The sequence below is a fragment of the Montipora foliosa genome, chromosome 1, assembly GCF_036669935.1.
Source record: "Montipora foliosa isolate CH-2021 chromosome 1, ASM3666993v2, whole genome shotgun sequence".
NCBI classification, from domain to species: domain Eukaryota; kingdom Metazoa; phylum Cnidaria; class Anthozoa; order Scleractinia; family Acroporidae; genus Montipora; species Montipora foliosa.
In genome coordinates, this window is record NC_090869.1 from 11,819,021 (window position 1) to 11,834,020 (window position 15,000).

Here is a 15,000-nt window from a genome sequence, read left to right on the forward strand (position 1 = left end):
ATTATCATCATTTCATTTCACAAGTCATAGACAACATTTACATGACTGTACTCATGGCTGATCTGTAAGGAACTTACAATGGTTCGCCTACAGCTTGTCCCTAGTAACACCCATGTGATCAAATTATATCAATCACTTTTTGAGCTGCGGGCATCTTTTTAAACCCTCTAAATAAGATTGCACTTGGTTCCAAGACCTTCTAATTCAGTTTCTATCCTCTGCCTTACCAATGAATGGATCCAACTACACTGTGGGTTCACTTGAAATGAATAGCAATCCTGGTTGTGCTTACATCTTTGGGGTTACACGCAGGTGATAATTTCACTAAACTCTAAGCTTAGGAATCAGAAAAAATAAAAACCTGAAAATCTGAGTGATTTCCTTCAACCAGGAGCTGGAGTTTTACAGGAGAAGTGGAACTTGTTTTCAACACAACCTTTTGTTGCCTGCCAGATGGGAAAGACAGCTAATTACAATTAATTTCAAGACTACTGCCAAAGGAAATTTTCCAGGTGCCCTTCGGGCTTCCAACATTAAAAGTTAGTAGCCAGAGTTATTTTTTCACGAGCCCAGAATTAATTATTTAACCCAGCGCCCACCACCTGCCACCACGCTACCAGGAGGTAACGCAACAAGCGCCCTTAGCAATCTTGAATATGTTTACAAGTTAAAGAGTCGTTTACTTGTGGAATTTACTTAGCTGCCGTTCTCTCCAACCATATCACTTAATCTCCAGCTGGGATCAAATTTACAAGAAAGTGAGGTTGAATCACCTTGTGATAAGTTAGACGCCCGTTCGGGCTACTTGTTCAGAAATTTGGTTGCCCACACTCGCAAATAAGGACTAAAAATAAGGCTGCGGACTAAAAATTAATATTATACTTAAAAATTCAAAGTAGAATAACAGCATGATTATCCACATGTATTAAATCTAAACCATTGGGTAATTCAGAAAACACTCGTTGCTATCCAGGCTGTAATACTGTATGTGTGAGTGAGAAATTTGTTTGGTTTCGAATAAGGTTCGATTGCATCTGTTTTTGTCCAAGGCTGACTTCATTTTATCTGGTGACTTTCCCGCGGCAACTTTAGAGCCTAGCTGAAGATTTCCCATGGCAGAAAATCGGCCTACCGTGGGCATACCGAGGGAAAGTCGCTACAGGGTGATGCGGCAATGACGCGGCAAAGTGGTCAATGCTTTCAGGGGGTACTGTACATGTATATCACATGGGTGTGAATCCCATTGAGGCTACCTGAATTTTTCAGGTGTCTGTTAAGTAACAATAATTGCTTTAATTGTCCAGTAAGTGTGAGGATCAATCAGTACGGTTGGACGAGCACCAGGAATCTTTCGCTTGTTTACGGAGAAGTTACCAGATGGGAGAAATAATTCATGGTTGAACTATATTATAATTATTACTTTTTTATGCAAAGGATTTGGGTATTTGAGCAGAACTAACCAACAATTATTTTGTGATCACAGAAACAAACTAACATGTGACTTTCTAGTGACTATGGCATGTGTACTTACTGAGACCAGCCAAGAGCTACTCCACTCCAACAGAGAACTGGCTTACTACTTAACAAAGTAAATCTAAAGGTAAAAAGAGCATGAAATTATTGCACCGTTGAGTGGGTGGTAACCAGACTGTGCTTCCACATTTTTTCAACAGCTCTAAGACACAGCAAGAGAAGCTCAAGAAAATGTTCATGTGCCGAGACATACTGTACATAATTATGTCACTGAGCCAGATTTTTGTTACCAATAATTATACGCACAACAAAATTTTTGAACTAAAGTCCTTCCTCCCTGATGCTGTGTAATTTCTGTTTCACCGAGAACAGAGCAATATCTTATTACCGGTAATAACAAGATTGATTGACTAACCTGTCATCTTCTTTAGGTAAAGCTGATCCTTTTACAACAAGTTCATATGTTGGACCATTTGGGACTGAGAGAACAACCAAGCTAAAATGACCAAAAAAGACAATTATGGGCTGGTGGAGCAGAGAGATTGTTTCCTATCAGAAACTGAATTCATTAACACTACATCACCACAACCATAAACTTTATTAACCACGGCAAATCACATTGAGTGATTTTACCTCTCCACATTTTTATTTGCTTCTTTGGGTTGGTATGTAACTTGGACCTCTGACTCCTGCAAACAAAGAAGAATATCATACTCTTGAGTTCACTATTTCTGGATTTGTAAAATCAGGAAGGTATAACTCACACATAATATATGTGAATTTAGGATTGGAGTCCACATTTTTTTCTAACTTGTTGTTGTTCTGAACATGTACATAAGGTTTAGAGTTCATGTGTTCATAACTAAAAACCAGTACTCCCACCCCAATCCAAAGATCTCCTGTCATTATGATAGCCATCTGGGAAGTGGTCAGTAGCAACTGAACAAGGTGGAACAATGTTTCTGAAATACACGAGTGACACTCATCAACATAAAGTATCCACTGGAAACTGTTTTCCTTGTGGCAGCTCCAAGCTAAGACGACTTGATGGCTCTGGAGTTGGAGCAGTACAGCACAATTTCACAGTTCTGGGTTCAAGTTTTCATGCAAGATTGGTTTTTTTTGTCATGCTTCCTTTGCAAATCCTTAAGTTGCTTTTGACTGTGATGATTATTCTCCCTTTAATAGCATCATTACAACCACGTTGAAAACATTGTGTCTCTTATACATAATCATTTCAGAAACATGACTTTTTCCTTTTGCAATGCACTTATATAACTATACTCAACTAAGGAGTTTATAACCTAATGTTCCTATAAAGTAGTATCATCTACTTACAAATTTATTTATATCATGCACTTTGCCTTGCCTACCTCTTCAGGCCTAAGTTTCATCTGAGAAGGCTTCACATAGAATTGCTGTGAATCTCCTTCAATCTTTACTTTCACTCTGGCTGTAATATTGCCTGCATTTTTCACTGGAATCACACAGCTTGTGCTCTTCCCAACAGAACTCTTTAATGTCAGTACCTAAAAAATAACAAAAGCCAAAAAATAAATCTAATTAAAAGTATGTTCAATATTGATCTAAAGCAAGAGCAAATATCACATACAGTCTCATGCCAGTTTACATTTCTCTGAGAGATAGACAACAGTGGAAGTCTTCCCCTACGAACACAGTGTGTGGTTTCTTTAATGTCCCACACTGTTGATAAACACAAAAGGATTGTGAGACTAGGAGGCAGTGGTTAGGGCGATTGCCTTGAATCCGGGGATCCCAGATTCAAAACACATTCTGATCACTCATTGAATTTGTTTCTGGTAGTCCCTGTTTAAACTGCTCAGCCGCACTTGGAAATAGCCAACTGCTTTGCCGAAAAGCCCCTATGGGGAGTGGTCAATTAAGTATGTATGTAAACTAGTATGTATGTTTGACAAGGCCTATGGTTTATAGTCCTTATCTGAGAAGATTTGAAAGTCTAACCATATGCAAATGAAATAACAAAGGTAGAAATTTCTCCTCAATAATTTTTAAGTTTTTTGGTCCAGCCAGGGTTTTGAACCCCCAACCTCCTATACAAAAGTCTAATGTTCAACAAACTGGGCTGCCAGTTGTCTGTCAAGTAAAAGCAAATTTGATGCCTTCCAGTTTATTTTAATAATGGTTTTTTTGTTTGCTGTTATATAATTATAGCATCAAAAGCAAATCTAAGATGTTAAGTCAACAGGGAAATAAATTACAGTGAGTAAAATGACAAGGAAATTATACATTTACACTCAAATGGAAACATAATTATTTCAGAACAAGAGAAGGTCAAAACATTTTTACTAACCTGCAGTTTGTGAGGAGTGTGGAGTCTCACAGTTCCTTCAATAGCCTTTAATGCCACACTGCATATAGTTGGACCTAGAAATGACAAAGAGAGCCAAAAATATGAATTAGGGGCTGAGTGAACTGAATGACATTTTGACTTTTGACGTTTCCCCTCTGATTTGGGCTTCATTGTCCAGAAATAAAGAAAGAAATGTCTTTTTGTTAAGAATTAAAATGCATCTTTTTCCTGTATGCATGGCACTTTTTTTGTTAGACCACTAGCAGTCCCTTTTAAGTCAGTCGAGCCACCTGCTTCAGCCACGCAAGCAAGCAGAAGAGCTAAGGAAAAGAATGGGAAGAGAGCGAAAGATAATTATTAAAATTTCACTCTCTCCCCATTCACCCCTAAGTTCCTTGGCTCACTTAAATGGCTAAAGCGAACAGCTCAACTGAATTGAAAGGGACTGTTAGCAGTCTACTTTTTTCCCTTGCAGCTTTGTGTAGCAACACTAAAAACAGTTGCGAGGAAGACATTTCCAGTATTGGCACAGAAAACAAAAATTATTAATTCTTACCAGTATTGCAGGTTTTATCAAGTAATGTTAAACTGCCAAACACACCTTGTCGTGCACTGTCAATCTCAACATCAAGACGTGCAACATACTCCTCTGGTGGTCCAGTTGACGATGCACCTGAAAAACGTAATAATCACATATTGCAAGACCAGAAAGTGATAATCATAATAATTAAGTGTATCAAAGAGTCGTAAATTAACAATTGCGTTGCAACATGCAGGTTAGATGCCTGGGATGTCTAAGAGCTTCCACTAAGAAACAACCACTCAGCCTTATAGCTGCATAATGCTCCCATGGCTGTCAGATCCCACAAACCAGCCATGAGTCTCTGCCACCATGTCAGGCGCCTGTCAGACTAATAAATAGTGGAAAAAAGATGGGAAGGAAAGGGAAAGGGAAAGGGAAAGGGAACTACTCCCTGAGGACAATAATAATGCGTTGTCAAACTGCATTTAACCCCATTTAACTTCTTCAACCTGCTACAGCACACCTGTAGTTTCTGTGAAAGAGATCTGTGATGTGATGTGGATACAAACCTCGCCAAGTCAAAAATAGGGAGTTTAAGCAAAGACGACAGCTACCGCAACGAAAACGGCAGCCCAAAATATAACTTAACGCTATCGTAAGTATTTCACGATTATTCCGTCTTGTTCACCTTGTACATTACAGGCGAACCATCCTGTAACTGAATGGGTACGAAAGGTTTTAAAGTCAAAACAGAAAATGACTGTTTCGTGGTTATATGCTCACGTTGTCGTCAAAACCTAAAATTTGGTGATTTCACATTGTTGTTTTGTCGAGTACGGCAGAAAAATACAAGAAATTTGTGCTGCATGTGCAACACGATTTTTCCTTTTTTAACCAATCGTATTCTTGCTTTGTGGTGTTGCCGTAGCCATAGCCGTCGTTTTTGCTTAAACTCCCTACTGTTCTCCTTGAGGAGGCAGTTAACCAATCAGGGTAATATACATGTACTTCAAAGTCACAGGGTTCCACATCCAAATTTTACCATGAATACCACGTGGCTAGATTTGTTCCCAGTAACGTGTGGTTCTACTTCAAAGTTGTCCTTGTTAATGTAGTCAACAGCACTTGTCTACAAGTATAATCTTCTCCTACCAGTTAATTCTAAAATACTGTTATTTTCTGTTATTTTGAACCAGTATTCCAGTCTCCAGGGAAACGGCGAAAATTTATGCACTTCTTGCACTGTACCGTAAACTGCTTTGGCATGACCGTTTCAATCAATTTTACTCTTTCTAATGCCAGAGGATTTTACTTGCCAATGGCAGGCTGTTCAGGGATGAATGGGTTAACAACATCAAGGCCCACTCAAAGGCTATGTCCCATGAGAGAGACTTTTAAGTCTCTCTCATGGGACATAGCTTTTGTGTAAAGTCTAACACCAGACGATTTTATTCGTCAATGGAGGCCGCTTCAGGGACGAATAGGTTAAAGGTGCAATTCACCCTTCAATACAAGTACATGTATACTAGTGTATTTTCATAAGTACTGTAAAATTTATCATGTAAAAACCACTTAGAACTTACTATTTAGGCCAACCTTTGGGGACTGAAATAGAAGTAACACTACTGTAGGTTCTGTGTGAGTAATCTAATGAGGGCAAAAAAACAAAAAACAAAAAAATCAAAAATTGCAGATAAGATAGCTGCAATTGATACTGTTATTATTATTTTTAATTGCTTAATGAAAAAAGGTAATGTCTTATCTTTACATTTTTACTGTTACATAAAACCAGCAATGCTGCAGACCAGTATTTAACTTTTCAGTACACCTGTATTCTTACAGCTGGTAACTAATTTCCTGCTTCCAAGCATGGACTAGTAGACTCTACTCTGGTTCACAAGTGTCTTCAATCAAACTCTCATCAATGACCTCAGAGAAAACAGACTGGTTTTCTTGAAACATGTTTGTGCTCAAGTTATGGAACCCTTGCATGGTAAAAATAATAATCTGCTGACAGAAATTGAGCTGATATGACACCACCCATTTTTGCTAATAAGATCAATAAAAAAGTTGCCCAATATTATTGTTCTTGGTCAACGCACTGGCCAAAATTAATGTTGGTTGATGCATCAGCCGTTGCTATCAAAATACATGTATGTCAGCCTTGTGTTTGCTTAAGAACGTACCTTTTTTTAGTCACGTCAGAGTTTCATATGAACAAATTTTGTGCTTAGCACCACTGAGCTTGAAATATTCAACTTTCGTTATCAACGCCATTAATTTTGTTTTCTGTCTCTTGGCCTGACCCGATCTCCTTGAATAACACAAAGCTTTCAAGATGTTGCTTTGTTTACCGCGAAGGTGAGTACATGCAGACAGTGAGTAATGTTCTTTCCCGTAATTAATAACTGTAACTTATAGGTAGTGTGTCAGGCAATACATTGGTCATGGGTCAGCCAATGTGTTGGTCATGTGTCATCCAACGCATTGGTTTTATGTCGTCCGACATGTTGGTCACATTTAGCTGCCTGTACATGTTGGCGTTAACCAACATGTTGTCTTACTAGATCAAATTCATTACAATACCCCTTTACATTGGCCATCAGCTGGTCCTTCATGCTTAACTCACCTCATCCTTTCTTCCCTTAAGGGACAGTGTGTGAATTGTCAGTGCTGCACCCTTAGCACCAGCAGGAGCAGGGCTTCTAACCACATCAGTCTTTGGTGAATAATCAGCTTCCGCAAAACCAAAGCAGTGAAGTGCGCTACTATTCTGGGGGCACAAAAAAGAAAAAGACAAAATAATAAACAAAAACAACTACCGTATCTCCAATCAGAAGATGGAAAGCAAAATTAATTAATTACTTAATATTTAAATTTAGAGAACCCTTCAGATTCAAAATTCTCATTTTCATTTTAGAGGATGGTTTCTACAGTACCGCTCTAGGATATTAAGCGAACCATCAAACACACCTGAAACATGTTAATTGAAACAGAACAAGACATTCACCCTTTGTTGTTCACTTTGACACCTCATTGTGTTACTCTCAACTCAGAGACAAAAACTTCCCTTGGTGAGGGAAGGTGAGATAAAAGTAAACAGTCATGCATGATTATTATCAGTCATACACAATTTCTTCAAAATTGTTCTTTTTTCAAGGGATTGAATGTTTGGTTCAGACAAAAAGTGGGAACACCAGTTTTGCACAAACTTGATCTGGAAGCAAAGCTGTTGCCATGGCAACTGCACAATGGAGGTCATTTTATGCACTTACTGATGTACATTACTGGTGCCAGGTTTAAAGAGAACCACTTTCATATTTCTGAGGATATTCTACATTTTATCATTAAATTTTGTTTTCCTTTGGACACCACTGATGACCTCATCAGTTTTACACAAAAACTTTAATATCCCCGGAACAATAAGAGATATTTCAAAAAGGAAAACACCCTGTTTCTTTTCTTCAAAAAGTCTTTCAAATAAGCTTCAGTTATTTTTCTATTTCCTAGACAATATAAAACACTGAACCAGAACTTTATCACTAGATGCATTAATTGACTTATTAACACTGGCTAAGAAAGTTTTATTATTCTCCAAGTGAACAAAAACAGCTGGTCCCCAAACGACCGCAAAAAATGCTGTTGCAGAAAATAAATATCACACCACATGCAAGAGAACAAAATTACTGTTTATCAATTTAAATGGACTTAAATTTTAACTTACAGCAGATATGATGATCCTTATAGGGACCTGAGCTCTCCCTCTGTTGATGAGATGGATTGGTTTACATTGTTTGGATCCCCACGACACTTCACCAAAGCTGATAGTATTTTCATCTTCGAGAAGAACCTGTTTCAAAGTTAGAGCATCTTGCCATTTATAACCTTCCCTTTTCTTGTTTCATTGCCAGTATAATCATTATTACAGCACAATAAATTATTTTATTATACATCAGACTCACTATGAAAAATCTGATTGGTCGAGAGCATTCAATCAATTCACGATAGCTTGTGAACTTGACATGATAAATGTAGTATCTGCTGCAGATACACAGACCTCGGTTTTGATAATTCATGATATCATGCTGAACTTCATCCAATAATTGTTTAATAATGATACAATAATTAAGATAACTGCACTTAGAGAGGGAGAAGCAATTAACCTTTTATGTACAGTTTTCTAACTTGTGGCCCTCTAGATATACCAAGGAGGACAGACTACAACACTGGGAACTCCAAGCTCTACTCTTCTTTAAAATTTTAATGGTGTAAGGGGGAACACAGCCCACACACAGTTACATTTTAAGCCACAAACACCAGTGTATCAAAGCCTGACTTGTCTTTCATGCATTAAAAGTCATGCTATTAAACAAGACATATCAAAAAATTAGTGTATTATTGCATTGTGGCTTTTAGACAGTAACCTGTCTTGCCAGGGCTTAACACTGCATTCCACAACAATTAGTGCTTAGTTGGATCCAAGTATTGGCTTGTCCAAAAATTAAAATAAAGTTGTATCAGAAACCACCGACAAAAAACATCCCAACCCTGGCCCTCAACCACAACCATACCTCTATCCTGGGCTCTTCAGCAACAACCTCTAATGACAAAACAGGCCCCAAACTATGTGTGATTGGCTGCACCTCACTTACAACTGGGAAAGAATACACTTGTAGTTGTGAAGTAAAAGTTCCAGCTTCATGAGGCTCAATACTTATCTGAAGAGAACAAAGAAAATACAAATTATAGTGACTCAAGTGCCAAGTATCTTGCTCTGTGTGATTGCAAAAAAAAAAAAAAAAAAAACTATCTTAACTAAGAGCGAGTAAGTGTATGACAATGACATAACCTCAAACTGGAAATCTGGTTTCTCTAAAAGTCAAAATAACTTACTAGCTGCGGTAATCACAGCAATGAATAAATCACTATCCAAAAGTTGCAGACACTACATGCATAGATGAGTGTACCTTGCTCTATATCGATCTTGTGGGGGTCATTAACAGGTAAAGAAATAACTTTTGCTTATAACAAAATGAATAAACAAATAAACAAGTGGAGCTACATACATGTATACATAAAAAAAAATAATAGCCTTACAGACGGGTATGGAAAATGTTATGAAAACATTTATGGCAAGGTTCAGGGTCTGGTAAACATTGACTTACCCTGACGTTCTCGGTAGTGTGCGGGGCTATGATGGCTTTGGGCTGAAATGAAAATGCACTGGCGCTGCTAGGAACCTTTGAGTGAGGAAGAAAAAAACACTTCTCATTTTTAAAAGTGGCCAGCATACAATTTGGTAATAATTTTGAAAACTTTTGGCCAACAGGAAGGCGGCAGTTGACTAACTGTTGACCAACTGTCAGTGTCGCTGCACACCTAGGTCTTCAAGATTAACTTTTAAAATTGTTTCTTTTATCAGTTATTTTTTTCAAAGCAATCTTTAACCCTTTCACTCCCAAGAGTGACACTTATAGATTTTACTCTGTCTAACGCCAGACGATTTTACTCATCAATGGGGAACCCCACAGGAGTGAAAGGGCACTATACTATTTCAATAGCAATAGATTTGTTCATACCTTTGCAACAGTAATGGGTGGGATAGAGATCAGTCCCAGAGTTAAAAATTTAAAAAAAATCTAGTTCAGTTCATTAATTTCATCTTGTAGCCAGGGTCACCGCAACAGCTAGTGTCAATTACTGTAGCCACGTAGATCACCCACACAATACAGGTACGTCTGTGCCTACTCTTTGAAAACAGTTTGTGGGGCTTCAAACGTCCCACAGTGAACATAAACAATGGATGCGAGACTGGGCCCATGGGTGATAGTCCTTATCTGAAAAGACTTTTAAGTCCACCCATTTGCAGAATGTAAGTTTAAGAGTTGAAGTATTGACCAGCATAAGTTTGGCCTGGCAACCAATCCATTGTACTCAGGTGCTCAATCAACTAATTATTTACCTACAAGTAAGTCTCATCTCTCACCTGCACACCATTAGAAGTGGACAAAATGGAGCGTATCTCGCAGTGCATCCAACGGCTGCTGCTGTTATGTAGTGGAATAACTGTTTCAGTCAATACCTCCACACAGCAGTATGGAGGGAATTTGATCTCGCCGGGAATGATGACTTGTGCTGATTGAGGTAAGGTGGCTCCGTGAGAATACTCAGGTTTAACTTGCAGAAGACCAGTTGTCATCTGCTGTGGTGGTGTGAGTTGGTATGGGATGGACGCAGGAGCTCCAGTGTGAGTAAATGAAGCTGGTAACATAGAAGAGCTGGATTGAAGATTCAGAGGAACTTGTGGATTGGCAATTTTACGAGGAATATCAACATTCAGAGACTGAACATAGGTTGGTGTTAAGCTTGACGGTTTTGGTCCCAAGGATGCAGAGACAGTTTGGACAAATGGAACATGACTCTGAAAAGTGTTCATGGGACCTAGTCCTTGTGTTGGATAGCCCGCTAAACCATGATGGACAACTGGAGGATTGTACACTGTAGGTGGCATGTGCGATAGGTTTGCATTTTGAACAGTTAGGCCATTTCCAGGAAGAATTGGCCCTGTCATACTTGGTGCTCCTATGGGGCCATGAATGTTATTTGTGGGATACAGAGGTGACACAGTACTGGAATTAACAAATGGTGCTGTACCTCGAGAAAAAGATAAGGGAGGATTCCCTAATGAAAAATCTTGCTTCACAAAATGTCCTGTCTGGTGTCCATGGAGTAACAAAGAGGATGGTGCCCCTTGACTCAAGTTGCCCATTGATGCCATTCCTATTAAATTATCTATTGGCGTTGCACCAGTAACAGGGATGTTGGATACTGTGGTACTGCCACCTTGGCTTGTCTTTTCTTGGCCACGGTCCAATAGAGGAAGAGCCTTTGGCTTCTCCACATGCCCTACGGTCACATCTGGCCATGAATGCCTGCTATTTGAAATGTCATGTGATGAAGATGTGGACATACTTCCAACAGCACTATCAGATGTCTGAAACCTTTGTCTTGGTGAAGATGAGTGAGAATGTGACATTTCTTGAGTCAAGGAGTGGGGCTGTTCAGTTAAAGTGAGATGTGAAAACTTCCCATCATAATCAGGAGATTCTGCATTCTCAGAAAAAGAATTATCCAGTCTCTGCTCAATTTCCTGAGTCCTGTGTTTTCTAGGATCAATCACTGGAACATGCTGCTGTTGCTCAGCTTTTTTAGTTCCTCGCACTGTATAGGTGTCACCAAACTGAGGAATAATGTGTACAAAATGTCCAGCCTCTGATAATGACTCCCTCTTGGGGGTTAAAACATCTGCATCAAGTTCTTTGAGGCTAAGTGATTCCATGGACCTGCTCTCTTCTGACTGAAACACACTATTTTCCATTGTATAACTCGAAAGCATCTTTGGGGAGTCAGTAATATTACGATTTTCAATGCTCACATGGGTGAATGTCATCCTCTCTGGTGAGCTTTTAGCTTGGGGACTGCTTGATGCCAAGGGGTAAAACTCTGACGTTCTAGGCTCAGAAGATGCTGACTTTATCTCAGGAGACGTGGGTTGCCTCTGCTTATTCTTGACTTTTGACTTATTTTTTTCAACAGCAGTAAGCTTTTTTCGTATCTCATTAGGATCTTCATTTATTGCTTGTGCAATAAATTGAGTCATCTTCTCCAGTGACATTGAGCTGGAATCTCCAAAAGATGACCTCCTCAGAGAACGAATTCTCCCTGGATGTTTGTAAAACTCTTCAAATTGTTGAAGGCTTTCAGATGACTGACGAGAGATCTCAAAGGGTTTCCTTGACATGTTTTGAGACTCCTGTTTCTCCTTTCCGTGTGAATGTTTCCTCTCTTTCGCTTTGCATTGATTTTGTCCTGCAGTAGTCTTACCAGATTGTCTGGTCTGTCGATCATTTTTTGTTATAACACTTTTTACACTTCCGGTACTACTGTTGCTCTGAGAGCTATTCTGGCTTGCACTTCTACTTCTGCTCTTAATTTCAACATCAGATTTGAATTGCTCATCAAGTTTTGATTTCTGTATTTCAAATGACAACATATTGGGTAATTCTGATTTGGAATGACCAAGATTCCTAGCTTCTCCTGTAATATCATGTCTCTTCAACTGATCTTGCAAGTCTGCTTTTTGAGAAATGTCATTTGCAGGTAGATGCATAGTCTGGTCTTCTCCCTTCATGCTTCCATCTGCAGAAGTTCTCTGCAAAGTATCTTCAGAGGACTTGTTGTCTTGTGGCAGGGGATCAAATGGAGTTTTTGGTTCACCAATTGGTCTGACCACAAGTTGAGGGGGAGGGGTCAAGATAGGCTTGTCATTGCCAAAATGAGGCTAGAAAGAAAAATGAAATACAAACATGATGAGAAGGTGACTTTTACCTTGTCTGGAAATGGAATGGCGTACATGTAGCTCTCACGGTCAACTGTACCACAGTGGTAAAGCACCCTACATATAAATTTTAATCAGAAGGCCAGAGGTTTGACTCCTGTTCAGGAGCAGTCATATTTTCTTCTGAGTTAATACTTGTTTCATTACTGATAAGTTAATTACCCTGTAATCCATTTCAAGTCATTGCTGATAAAATGACCTGACAGAGGATTTACATGTATAAGAACAAGCAAATAATTATGTACTAAGATAATATATAAGGACGCTCCTTACCAGAAGTAATGGAAATAATTTATCTCCTTGTCCCTGCAACTTCTCAAGATGAGCTCAAAGTAGGTACAGTGACTACTACAGCTATTTCCACTAGGAAATTAATCCCAAATCTGCCTTGCACAGTTACACTGGTTGCTGTTCACATCACAGGGTTTCTGGGTCCACGCAACCTGTCCTTGGGGCCTTCATTTGCCCCTTCATGTTATTTATCTCATGTTTCCAACATGATCTATAATACTCGTCAAAAATCTTGAAACACTTGTGTCTGTTTCCCCTTCCCCAATGTTGATTTGGGTATCACAGTGGTTTCAGTGCTTCAAAACACGCGTGGCTCAACATTGGGGAGGGAGAAGGCACATTTCGGGGGGGAAAACAGTGTGAAGTAGAAATGTCAGGATTTTTCCAGAAAATTTGAGAGAAACGGTGTCTGTTTCAACGATTTGTGATGAGTATTGTAGCTGCGCAATGCATCTGGTTTCAGTACCATAGTTTTGATCAAGCGACGGATTTATCTCAACAACCATGTTTTGAGATTTAAAGCATTCTAACCCATTGTCTCCTGGGAGTGAGACTTTCACAGATTTTTATTGTAATGCCAGTCGATTTTACTCAACTGGGGGCATCATGGGCATCTGAGGAGCAAATGGCTCAAAAAGTATGTACACAAATCTAACAGAATTGCTGTTGAGACTTACTCTGGGTCTGTCAGGACTCAACCGTGACAATGAGCCAAGTTCCTCTGATCCTGCTGCCAGAAAAGCTCCAAATGAGATGCGCACCTCACCAACATTGTTGGGGTCATTTATACCAACCACTCTGAGCAGGGAAGGTCTTGCAACATACTGATTATCTGGTATGGTCCAGTCATGTAGTCTGGTAACATCATTTAGATCTGCCTGGGACTAAAAAAATATATATTTTGTTGAAAACAAATAAAACAAAACAAAACAAAATGTTTGAAGGAGACAATTTTAAAATATTATGAAAATTGTGAAAGAATGAGTGACCTTAAGGTGGGCTACAACTAAAATGAAATTTGTCAGTCTAACTTACTGGCATCTCAAGTTCATGTTCCTTGTTAAATATCTCTTCATCTGCATCAATTATAGCCAAAGCATTTCCTAGATGAAACAACATAATAAATTTATCTGCCAATGCGGGACACATTTACTTTATATTGTTGATGTGTTAATAAATACGCAAGCTCAAACAGTTGCCCTCGCTTTAAACCTTCCTCCTAGACAGAGCGCTTTCCAACCCCTTCGACCTTTGACTTCAGGCTGGCAGAATACAACAGTCCCAGATAAAAATGCTACAAAGCAACCTGCAAGTTGAGATTTCCTTGTCCCTGGCCATGGCATGTAACATCAGTGGAAAAACCCTTAACCTTTAAACTTTTCAGTCCTGAGAGAGAGACTTGTAGATTTTACTCTGTCTAGCACCAAACAATTTTATTCCTCAATGGGGACTGCTCCAGAGATAAATGGGTTATCACCATCTAGGTCCACTCCGAAACTATGCCCCCTCTAACAACATCTACAGATAATAATGCACATGCAAGAACTTCTTTTTGCATCCGCAAGCCAGCAACTTCTTATTAGAAGTTGACACCAAAAGAACTTCTTTCTGTTAAAACACCCAGACCAGTAGAACTTCTTTGTGACAACATCTCAGAAATAAGCACATTAATTGTTGATATGCAAATTGAAGGCACACAAGGTGCTTTCGATCTCGCAAGTGACATTCTAGTTCCCTTGAATTGCCGAAGATTGCCAAAGACATCACCAGTGGTATTTTCACTTCTTGCCCCAGCTTACATGTTCTTGCGAGTGCATTATTTTTGGGCTGTACTGTAGTTCCACTCAAAAACTATGTCCCCTTTAATGTTTTCAGTCCTGAGAGTGATATTTACAGATTTTGCTCTGTCTAATGCCAGGCAATTTTACTTGTCATTGGGGGCTGCTGAAGGGATGAATAGGTTAAGGGCCTACTTCAGGGATG

General features: G+C 39.1%; 1 protein-coding gene across 1 annotated transcript in view; it reads right to left on the reverse strand.

The window, feature by feature from the left end:
- Positions 1 to 15,000, reverse strand: part of LOC138009837 (centrosomal protein of 192 kDa-like) — a 63,164-nt gene that overhangs the window by 17,397 nt on the left and 30,767 nt on the right. The window contains exons 17-31 of the mRNA XM_068856834.1: positions 14,053 to 14,120; positions 13,695 to 13,901; positions 10,315 to 12,669; positions 9,494 to 9,568; positions 8,900 to 9,046; positions 8,053 to 8,178; positions 6,958 to 7,101; positions 5,912 to 5,975; positions 4,407 to 4,478; positions 3,806 to 3,879; positions 2,847 to 3,002; positions 2,107 to 2,162; positions 1,889 to 1,969; positions 1,532 to 1,594; positions 362 to 446 (exon numbers count right to left, since the gene is read on the reverse strand). Coding sequence (XP_068712935.1) covers positions 362 to 446; positions 1,532 to 1,594; positions 1,889 to 1,969; positions 2,107 to 2,162; positions 2,847 to 3,002; positions 3,806 to 3,879; positions 4,407 to 4,478; positions 5,912 to 5,975; positions 6,958 to 7,101; positions 8,053 to 8,178; positions 8,900 to 9,046; positions 9,494 to 9,568; positions 10,315 to 12,669; positions 13,695 to 13,901; positions 14,053 to 14,120 — 3,773 coding nt within the window. The remainder of the gene's footprint in view (positions 1 to 361; positions 447 to 1,531; positions 1,595 to 1,888; positions 1,970 to 2,106; positions 2,163 to 2,846; positions 3,003 to 3,805; positions 3,880 to 4,406; positions 4,479 to 5,911; positions 5,976 to 6,957; positions 7,102 to 8,052; positions 8,179 to 8,899; positions 9,047 to 9,493; positions 9,569 to 10,314; positions 12,670 to 13,694; positions 13,902 to 14,052; positions 14,121 to 15,000) is intronic.